Source organism: Melospiza melodia, chromosome 2 (assembly GCF_035770615.1).
Source record: "Melospiza melodia melodia isolate bMelMel2 chromosome 2, bMelMel2.pri, whole genome shotgun sequence".
Lineage (NCBI taxonomy): Eukaryota > Metazoa > Chordata > Aves > Passeriformes > Passerellidae > Melospiza > Melospiza melodia.
Genome location: NC_086195.1, coordinates 63,609,064 through 63,619,791, shown reverse-complemented (window position 1 = coordinate 63,619,791; position 10,728 = coordinate 63,609,064). Strand labels below are relative to the sequence as shown.

Sequence of the window (10,728 nt, the reverse complement as noted above, 5' to 3'; positions counted from 1 at the left end):
CACTGCCACTGGCACAATTTCTGATAGTATGGTCCTTCGTGGGGTTCTAGGACAGACCAAGGTAAAATTTTGGTTTAAAAGGAGGAGGAGGAAAAAATGTGAGTGTGTAACTAGAACAGGGAATAACTAAAATGACTTCCATGGCATGTTCCTATAGACTGGGCACAGCTGAGTGGATGATAAAATGTGCTGAGGGTGGAAAGGACAGAAAACTTTTAAAATGCTATTCCTGCCACGTAGAACTGAAGCTGTGGACAGTGAGGAAACCAGGCCCTACCTCCTAAGGGCGGGACAGTCAAACTCCAGTCCTCTACCCAGGGGATGCAATAAGGGAAGGAACACTTCTGGGAAAGGGTCCAAAATCCATATGTGTCTTTCTAGGGGAGGTCCCTTGGGCTCGCCTTGGACTGTCCACAGGCAAAGGAAAGGACTTTCCTGAAGCCAGAGAGACACCTGTGTGCGTTCAAACCATCCTGGGGACAGCAGCCAGGACCAGTCTGACCTGAGTGACCACACAGGGACCTCTCAGCTCTCCATGTTCACCTGGTGGGCGAGCAGAGCCATTCCCAGCTCCAGCCCGCCCTGTGCCGGCGTTTTGGGTGCAGGGACGCTGGGGTGAAGCCGGCTCCGGTCTGCGCTCAGGGACACGCCGGGCCGGGCGCCACCAGGGGGCCCTTGGAGCGCCATGAGGGCTCCAGCCGAGCCTCTCCCGGGATAAATCCGTCCCAGGGGAGCAAGAAAGGCAACGTGGGGTGAGCCCTGCACGCTGAGAGGTCTGAGCCCCGTTTGCGTGCGCTGCCTGCTCTCCCAGGCTGCTGCTCTGCTTCAGTGTGAAAAACGCCAGTAACTTGTTTTTAAAATTTTTAAAAGTTTAATAGTAATAAAATGGTTAAAAAGAATAGTAACACAATTAGAGTAATAACAATTTGGACAATTTTAATTAGGACAATACGAGACAATAAAAACAAAGAGCTACAGACGTCCAGGTACCTTTTTCGGGGCAGCACGAGCCCCCAAAAGGACACCCGTTAACAAAGGATTAACCCTTAAAAACAATAGCCCGTTGCATATTCATACACCTCATACATGATGCATAAATTCCATTCAAACACAGGGTTCTGTCTGGTCAGTGTCAACTTCTTCCTCTGAATCCTAACAGCACCTTCGAGGTGGGAAGAATTTCGCTTCTTCTGATAAGAGGGCAATAAATTCTTAAATTCTTTTTCTCTGAAAGATTTAGGTGTCCTGTGGCTGCTATCTCGCTGCAAGTCCTTTCTGTTAAACAAAGCATCTTACATAGCACAGTTTCTATTTTAACTTTTTTTATGGCCTAAAACTATATTTAACACAGTACTTAAGAGAATTAATACAGCATTACTTTCTAACACAACACATATAATATTCATGTTAATATTTGCGAAAAGCAATCATAAAATACATGCGTTTTTCACATTCAGCTTGGGAAAAGAGATTTGGGTCAGCCTTTGTGCCCCAAGTTCAGGCAGGAGGACTTGGTCCTGCTGGGGGTCACTCCGGAGTCCTCAAGGATAAGAACATGTGCAGCACTAGGGTGTCCTGCTGTGCAGCACCTGGGACACCACAGGTGTCACCTCTCTGTCCCAACCCTGTGACACCCCGTCCTCCTTCCTGTCTGCAGCCTGGAATCCCATCTGTGGGCTTGGAAGGAAAAGCATAGCCAGCCCTGGGGGATACTGGGAATACCTAGAGGGATCCTGCCACAGATGGGAGATTTGATCTGGAGTCAGGATTTGATCTGCAAGCCCTTTAAAGCATAGAGAAACTGAGACACAAGAGGATCCTCTCCCAGTGAGGAACTGGAGTCAGCAAGGCACACCATTAGCAATGCCATAGCAGAATGCTTATTGCCACAGCTATGGAAAGGGATTCACAGACCCTGAAGCAGTCTGTATTTTCTTTAGTTATGAGCAAAACCTCCTGACTCATTTGAATTACAAGGCTGGCTTTTCCAAACATCCCCACTGAATCTTCTGTGAAATTTACCTTGTGAAGAAACATCAAATTCCCATCTCAAATCTGGGTCTGTATTTACCATGCTGCTGTCCTGGAAGCTCAGGAGGTTTGTTGGAGCCATATTCAACAACTTCAGCTCTTTTCAAAACTGGATCTGACACAGGAAAATATTTATAAGTACACCAAGAAACTCCCCAAAAGAAAACAGCAACCAGGTATAAGTTTTCTGGTGTTCTGATGGACAAGCCTACCTGGGGTTTTGCTGGGCCTATGCTGGGAAGTGCTGTCCAGCAAAGACCTTTTTGTGCTGCCCAAGGATGCTTCAGGCAAGGGGCTTTGAAAGTTTTCATTACAAATTGTGCAGCCTAGTAAATGCATCCTAAAATGATGCATGGATTGTTTGTTGTAAGACCTGGGAAAGTCTAGGCCATGACTCCACCTGAGCTGCCAGTGAGGTACTGGCAGACACAGGTAATCACAGGGCTCTGGAAACTGGCTTTTTTTGCTACATCTTACACCTTTTACTGGTTGCAGGATCTTCTGTCTTGGATGCAGGGAGCCCTGGTAACACTTTGTACTTAGGGACAAGATCCTTCACTGCAGGACATGTAGCAAACACCCTGCTGACATAAACCACTGCCTGGCTGAAGGGACTGAACTGAGAATAAAGCACCTTGAACCCAGACAGGACACTGGAGAGGCTGACCTGGATGCTTTGAGATGCAGAGTTTAAGATACTTGGTAGAGAATGGGAGCAATAAATGCTATTTCAAAAAGCACCAGAGGTGTATAGAAAGTGCAGGTCCCACAGCCCCCTGGCAACAAGCAGCACCAGTCAGATGTCACCCAGAGCACACACAGGAGTTGTGTGCTCTTCTGAGACAGGAAAGCACCTTCTTCTGTGTCTAATAAGAAATTATTAGAAACAGAAGAAAACAGAAACCTTCTTCTGTGTCTAATAAGAAATGCCTCCCTCAAGAGCAAAGCTGTGCTTGGTGGCACCACGCTGGGCCCATGCTGTGTGGCTGAGATCCTTGAACACTTGGAGACCTTGGGTCTGTCCTCACTCCTGTGGCTCTCCAGGCTTTGCTAAAACCATAAAAGTTCACCAGGAAATAGTACTGGGTTTGCATGGCAAGGTTTTAGTCATGGAGGGGCTCCAGGGGTGGTTTCTGTGAGAAATTGTGTGTGATGAACTGGCTGCAAATCCCTGCACTGCTGGAGGGGAGGAGATGGAGAAAATTGGGAGTGAAAGTGAGCCCAGGAAGAAAGGAGGGGTGAGAGGAAGGTGTTTTAAGATTTGGCTTTATTTTCTCATCATCCTGTTCTCATCTGGTTATTAATAAATTAAATTAAATTTTCCCCAAGTCAGGCCTGGTTTGCCTGTGACAGTAATTGGTGAATGATCTCTCCCTGGCCTTATCTTGACCCATGAAGCTTCCTTGGCATGAGCCTTTACTGCATTTTCTATTCCCCATCCTGTTGAGGAGGGGAGCATTACAGCAGCTTTGGTGGATTTCTGGGGTCCAGCTGGGGTCAGCTCAGCACAGAAGGAAACCCCAAATTCACCCACTGAGGAGACATCTGCAATGTGTCCTGAGCCTGAGCCCACACATGCAAGCACAGACTCCTTCCCTGAGACAGCAGACTGGAGCAGCCACGAGCAGGGCTGTCTTTGACTCTGTGTCTGAAATAAGGGAGAGAGGTGGGAGGGAAAAGTACACGGGCTTCCCAAGGATCTGGGAAGGAGAGTGCTTTCAGCTTCCCATATGGCATTTGGGACCTGGCAGAGCAATGTGTCCCCTAACCAGAGGGACTAAGGAACCCCTGATCCCAGGGGGAGAGGAGGAATAATTGGTCTTCACTGGATTTTTAAAACTAGAGCAACAAGGTGATTGTGGACTTTCCTGAAGCAAGAAGGGTTTTCCTCCCAGACCAGCAGTGCTGGAGGGCTCACTTTTTCCAGGTCTGAAGGAGGGTTCACAGCTCTGCCCGTGTGATGGTTTTGATTATTCCAGTCTTGTATCATCTATTGAATTAAAACTGGTGTGAAAGACACAGAAGCTGGGCAGAGGGGATCATTTGCCTAAGGGGAAACGAGAAGGTGATAGCTATAAGATACAAAGAGCATTCATCTCTGGGCTCAGCACTTCAGAATATCTTCAGACTCAGCTCACATTTTCAATAGCAGTCCTCTATTTCTTCATGTATCACAGAAATTGGTAGGTGGAAAGGGATCTCAAGATCCCCAACTCTCTTGGTCACTCGGAGCTGATCCCAGAGCTACATCTGGTTTTATTCAGCCAACAAGGCAGCGTTGTTGGTCACCTGCAGCAGCCAGGGCTGTCCCCAGAGGTTTGGCACCCCTTTCACAACCACAGCAGCCCTCAGGAGGCTTGTTCATCACTCTGGTGGGCCCAGGTCCCACCTGTCCAGTGACCCCTGCCAAGGAGCAAGGGGTCCCTCGCTCATCCAGGGACAGGGACCCGGCTAAGACCCCCTCACAGGTGGCTCTACCTGCTCTCTGCACGGTGCCAGCGCTTGCTTTTCCTGACCACACCTAGGGGCCATCAGAAGCAGAAATTGTCACTCTGGAGGGAAGTTTAGCAGAGCCTGCAAGAGCGCGACTGCGACTCCTCCACAATTCCCTCAAAGCAAGCAGACCTGGAGGAGGAGGAGGAGGAGGAAGGAAATCTCCGGTGCTGCTTGGCTGGCAGGAGCAGCTCTGCTGTGAGCTCGCAGCAGGTTCCATGGGAAGCAAGGAGGGGACAGCTGAGGGAGTTCTGCCCCAGCTGATGAGGTTAACAGATGGCCACAGGAATTAAATGAAATGAGCGGAGAATTAGCACAGGGACGAGGAAGGCAAATAAGGCCCCGAAAAGGCTTCATCATTTCTGGGGAATCACTGGTGAACACAGGCTTTGTTCTTACCCTGCTGACACCAGCACCACTCGACTGATCTCATTGTGGGAGAAGAAGTAGGCTGAAAGATGGATAAACCTGCAGGCTCTGACACACCAAGCATACAGGCAGGCTGGAAATGAGGCACAGTGCAAAGCCCTGCATCCTCAACTGCTTCTGGAAACCTGTGCCACTGCTTGCTGGGCTCACTCTGTCAGCCAAAATACCATTGGATTCAGCATGGATCTTCGTGGATCTACAGGAGGGGAAGAAACTCTGTGATTTTCTGTGTTATCTGTAGCCCTCACCTCAAGTCAGAGATGATGCTCTGCAGGTCACCAACATGAAAAAAAAAACCCCAAAGCAGATCAATTTTTTTTTATTTCTGTATCTCTAGCTGTATCTTCTAACTATTCACAGACAATGACAAAGGTGTTCAATAAAAATGCATTAGGTGCAAGAAATAGTAGAAACTGGGGAATCAAGGGGCCCATAGAGACACAGAGAAGCTGTCTGGCAGCCCTTTGTCACTTCTCTCTGTCCTGCAGTATTTCCCTCAGAGGAAAGGAAGGCTCACATTGCTAGTGCTGGCCTAACAATCAGCTGCTGCCCCACTTCCTTCTGGATGACTGCCTGGATAGAGCCAGTGGTACTGCTGCTGCATCCACATAGGAAGCAGAGATGGAATTATGCCTCCATAACTTCTCATTAGCAAGCACATTTTTCACTGCCCCCAGCCAGGCGCTGCACGGGTGGTGGGGAGGAAGTTTGAAAACCCCAATCTGCCTGTGCAGAGATGCTATCACCCGCTGATAATTCGGCTTCAGCGCCGAGCAGCAAAAGCTGGCTGCCAAGCAGAAAGTTTGGGGAAGTCCTGAGGACTTGCCCAAATCTGGAGCAGAGACTAGAATCTGCAATTAATTTTTTTTTTAATGAAGGAACGCCGGGCATACCAAATGGCACCGGCGCGGCTCCGAGGTACGCGCGGGCTGGAGCAGCCCATGGATCCCGGCGGGAGCAGGGACAGTGCGGTCACTCCAGGGCTGGAGCAGCCCATGGATCCCATGGATCCCGGCGGGAGCAGGCAGGGGCGGAGCGGGTCCCTGGCAGGCAGCAGGAGCTGCTCTCGCACCGCGGCTCCCGGGACAAGGAGCCCCCGCTGGCTGCAGCTCCTGCGGGAACGGGCTGCGGGATGCGGGGTGACCCCACGGGCAGCGGGGCTCGGCAGCAGCCCTGTCCCTGTGCCCAGCCCTGCTCCGGGAGAGAATGCCGGCGGATGCTCTGCCCCTCTGGAGACGAGCGAGCGCTGTCGCTCCAGAGGCCGATCCGCAGCCGGAGCAGCACAAAGCCGCTGACGCCGACACAAAAGTTGGGATTATTTACAGCTCCCGGTGGCTCCTTGCGCGGCTGCCAAAGCGCGGGTTCAAAGAGGAGAAACACGAACGGCAGCTCTAAAGGTCTGCTCCGATAAAAAGACAAACGCTTGACAGCTCTCCCCAAGGCAGCCAAAGGCGGGACAGAAGCGGAGCTGCCGCGGGTGAGTCACGCCGGGAGGCAGCCGGGGCAGGGCTGCAGCCACAGCTCCCTTCCCTTCCCAAACCTGCTGCCCAGCAGCGCTTCCAGAGACTCAGGACAGCCCTGGAGCTTCATCCTGCGTCTGTGCCGTGCCCTCGCAGGATCCCAACAAGGGGTTCCCAAACACCCAACACACGCCTCTGGATCACCTCCATCTCCCCTCCGCACCCGCTGCCGGCTGGCCACCCCCGCTGGCCACAACTCCCACCGAGCCCCGCAGGATGAGAACGCACAGCCACGCACAACCAGCGGTTTGAAACATTTTTAAACGCTTTTATTTACAGTGCTTGTTGAAAACAATATATATATTTATATCTATCATCCTCGTGATGTCTGTGCCATAGAAAACGCTGTGGCTATATTGCCGTTAATTTACAAAAAATGGTCACAAGAAAAATCTGAAAGGGAAAAAATGGAAATCAAGTTTGGTCCCCAATTGTGTCTCTCTTGATTTGTTTTAAAAAAGCCTCCAAATTAAAAAAATACACAGCTCAGATGAAATTCATATATAAAAGCAACCCTTATCTTCCAAAAAATTCACGAGGGCCAGCTTGCTGTCATGTAAACTTGGAAAAAAAAAAAAAGCTTAAAATAAATCCTGTCTCCGTGTGTTGCTAATAGAACCATTATTTGCTTGTAATATTCTTTGTCTCTCAGGGTTCAGCGGGAAAGCTGCAGGATGAGAAGAGGCCTGGGGCCGGGGAACGCACCATGAGAGAGATCTGTGCCCACACCTCCTGGCTCAGGGAGGAGCTCGGGCAGCAGGGCCGGGGGGCGGGAGCGCTCAAGAATCTCACACCAGTGACAAAAACAGGCGGGCAGGTGACAAGGGGACAGGTGACAAGGGGACGGGAGGGGCTTTGCCACGTGAAGCGCCTGGCGAGGTTGTGTGCCCAGGAAACCATGAGATTCTTGAGGGAAGAGGAGCACTGGGAGGTGGGGTGCAGTGAAGGGATGCAGGGACGGGGATAATTCAGCTGGGGAATGATGTCATGGACGGGCCAGGTCTTTGGGTGAGAAGGGAACTGCTGTCTTCCCGTCTGAGAGCGTTTCTAATCTTTCCTCATCTGAGATTGTGTGAAGCCAGAGGCTAACGGGCAGTGCAAGCACAGGCTGGAATGGAGGAGGAGAGATGGACGGAACAGGGGAGATGGGAGGGGAGGACTCAAGCTTTAGAGCCATTTTCTGTCTTCTGTCTCTTTGGATCCACTTCATCCTGCATCAGCCACAGAGAGGAAGAAGAAGGAGTTACCACCAGTCACCACCCCAAGGTACATTATTTCTCCATAGAATTGTTAACTGCTGCTCTTTCCTCCATATGGAAATCTCTGTTAGGCCCACCCCCAAATCCACTCCCCTCTAAAGCACCCTGGCGTGCCTGACACAGCTGGTTAAGATATGGACAGTTCCATCCAGAGGGACACCACGCCCATGCTGTTACTTCCAGGAGGTGTAAGAAGCCAAGGCTCACACCACTCCAGACAGACCTTAGGGTCTGCCCTTATGTGGAAGATCAGACCCTTCAGACACCGCACCCTTACAAGTCCACCGCCTGGCCTGAAGCCCAGAGGTCACAGGTAGTCCAGAGGCCACTGCCAAGCACAACCTCCAGCACCTCGACTCTCTCACTTTCTCAGCACCACTGGTGCTGGTGGAAGGACCTGGATCCTACAAGGAGCATCTAGTGATTTACAATCCCCTTCCCAGATCAGATTTGTTTACCTATCTGCTCCTGAAGCAGTGAGGCCCGAGGCCTATTTGAGATTGTCAGCAGCAGCATCCACATGGATTTGATCAACAAGCAGCAAGTAGCCCCACTCCCTCTCCCCTCCATTATTCTCACACTACTGCTCACCTTCTCCTCCTCTGCAGATCGTTTCTCTGCGTGGCCATCCTGCTCCTGCCCATTCTCATCTGCTTCTAAGCACAAGCAAGAAAGGAAAATCACGGGTTAAACTGAAGCAGCATTTAAGGAAATGTAATCTCACAGTCAAGAGGGATCAGAGAGAGAATTTCCCTCCACAACCCTTTATTCCTCCATGGCCTCCTATTCCTTTAATTTTCCCTACCTTCCTCCTCATCACCACCTTCGTCTTCATCCACATCATCGGGATTCTCTTCATCATCCTCGTCAGCTCCGTTCTCCTCATCCTGAATGAAACGAACCGGTCAGAGCAGAAATTAGTGCCAGGATGACATTTCCACGTGCTCTTTGCTACAAGCACAACAAATTCCAGAGCTCCAGCCACTCCAGGTATGCATTTGAGTGCATTGTTGCTCCGACACCGTTATTCCCAGCAGCCCTCCTTCACAAAGCCCATCCTTCCAGTCCATGCCCAACAGCACGAAGCTCCTTGCCTCACATCCCGATGAGCTGCTGCCATCCCTCCCAACAACCGCAGCATCTCTCTGATTACAGGCTAATGACTTAGCCGAGGCTCACGGTACATCTGCTCCCAGATCCCTGCCGACCTCCATCAATCTGTGCCTCTCCTCACTGCTCCTCCCCCACCTTCTCCAACACATGCTCCCTGTGGTCCTGCGCCCACTGGGGTATCCCGGGGTGCACATCTCCCGTGCCACATTCTCCCACTTGTTCTCAGCTCCGTTCCCTTCTCTGACCTTTTTTCTCCCCGATGAGCTGTGCTGACTACACCAAGTCCTTCAAGGCTCATTCTCCACAATTATCCAGGAGCTCACTACTCTCCCTTTACCTCTATGTGGATCTCCCTTGGCCTGCCCTCTTTCTTCATCTCCCGCATTCCCTTCCTATTTGCTGCCCACAGCGAGCACAAAAACCTCCCCGACGTGACCAAATCCGTCCCTCAGAAGAGCCTCACCTCTACTATCTCCTTCTTCTTTTCTTTGTGGACTGCTTTCTCTTCGAGTTTTTCCTTCTTTTCTTTCCTTTCCTAGATATGAAACGAGGTGCGGGGGGAAGGGGGGGAGGAAAACCAACAACATTCCGGCGGTCAGCGGCAATAAAAGAATAAAGGACGGGGATGCCTAGACAAAGAAGGCTGGGAGGAGAGGCGGCATAGCGGGCGAGGAGGAGACATATTAGGCGTTAAATCCGCCCGCCTGACAAAGGAAAACAGCGCAGCGAACGCGCGTCACAGCTACTTTTAGCCCGCACACGCGTGTGGAAACCAGAAGCGGCACGGAAGAGTTTTAACGATTTATTACCAAAAAAAAAAAAAAAAAAAAAAAAAAAAAAATAAGGCAACCTTGCCCGTAGGATCGAGGCGTTTCCGGACCTCTCTCTCTCTCTCCATTCCACGCCTCCCTCCTCCTTCCCCCGCCACCCGAGGGCCCGCGCTTTGCTTTGTGTCCACACAACTTTCGCCCCGCTCCGCCGTGACACCGCTTCCCGCCCCCCCCCTCCCGCCGACCCCGCTCCGAGCGGCGCCGAGCGGAGCCGAACCCAGCGCGCGCTCGCGCCGCCCGGCCAATGGGGGGCGGGGGCGGGGCGGGGGGGCCCCGAGGGCCCTCGCGCCCCCCGCCCCGCCCCCGCCCCCCCATTGGCCGGGCGGCGCGCGAAGGGGCCGCGCGCGCCCCCCGCCGCCCGGGCACCTCACGGAGCCCCCGGCCCCCCCGCCCCCTTCCCCCGCCGAGCCCGCTCCCTCCCCTCCCCTCCCGCCGGGAGCGCCGCCGGTTGCCAGGGTGGGCAGAGGGGAGCGGGAGGGGAGGGAGGTGGCTCACCTTAGCGCTCAGCTCCGCCGGTGCCTCCTCAACGCGTTTTTCCGACATCCTGGCCCCCCGGTTGCGAAGGGAAGAGGCCGGTGGGAAGCGTGCGCGGGAGGGAGGGCGAGAGCGAGAAGGGGTCAGCGGCGGGAGCGCAAAGTCCCAGCGGTCCGCAGGCGGCGGCAGGATCCCGCCCCGGGGGCCAAAGTACCAGGGTCTCCCGCGGTGGGGGGATCCGCCGGGGCAGGGGATTTATACAGCGCCGGTGACGAGGGAAGGAGGGACCTGGGGAGGGAGGAGAGAGGGACGGGAGGCGGAGGAGGGAGGGGAGAGGGACGGGCCGCTAGAACAATGTGCGCTCAGCCGCGGCCGCCCGGCAGCGGGGGCGCACCGCGGGTCCCCGCAAGGCGCCGCACGACCCCGTCGAGGCCAGCCGAAAGCCCCGCTCCGCGCCGAGGTGCTGCGGCTCCGACGGGAAGCGTCCCGGGAGGGGAGGGGAGCCGAGCTCTCTGCCCGCAGCACGCCCGGGGAGCCGCCCGTACAGGCTGGCTGGCTCTCCAGGAGGAATCCGGGGGA

At 53.3% G+C, this 10,728-nt stretch overlaps 1 protein-coding gene across 2 annotated transcripts; it reads right to left on the bottom strand.

The window, feature by feature from the left end:
- Positions 1-6,720: 6,720 nt before the first annotated feature.
- On the bottom strand, positions 6,721-10,499 carry PTMS (parathymosin). Of its 2 annotated transcripts, XM_063148507.1 has the most exons (5): positions 10,171-10,499; positions 9,309-9,380; positions 8,538-8,619; positions 8,324-8,388; positions 6,721-7,684 (listed from the first exon to the last, which is right to left on the bottom strand). In XM_063148507.1, exons 1-5 carry the CDS (start codon positions 10,216-10,218, stop codon positions 7,634-7,636), a joined length of 318 nt encoding a protein of 105 aa, XP_063004577.1. In that variant the 5' UTR covers positions 10,219-10,499; the 3' UTR covers positions 6,721-7,633. The 2 variants fall into 2 exon arrangements, with proteins under 2 accessions (XP_063004577.1, XP_063004576.1); XM_063148506.1 differs by lacking the exon at positions 10,171-10,499 and having other exon boundaries at positions 9,309-9,384.
- Positions 10,500-10,728: the final 229 nt, after the last annotated feature.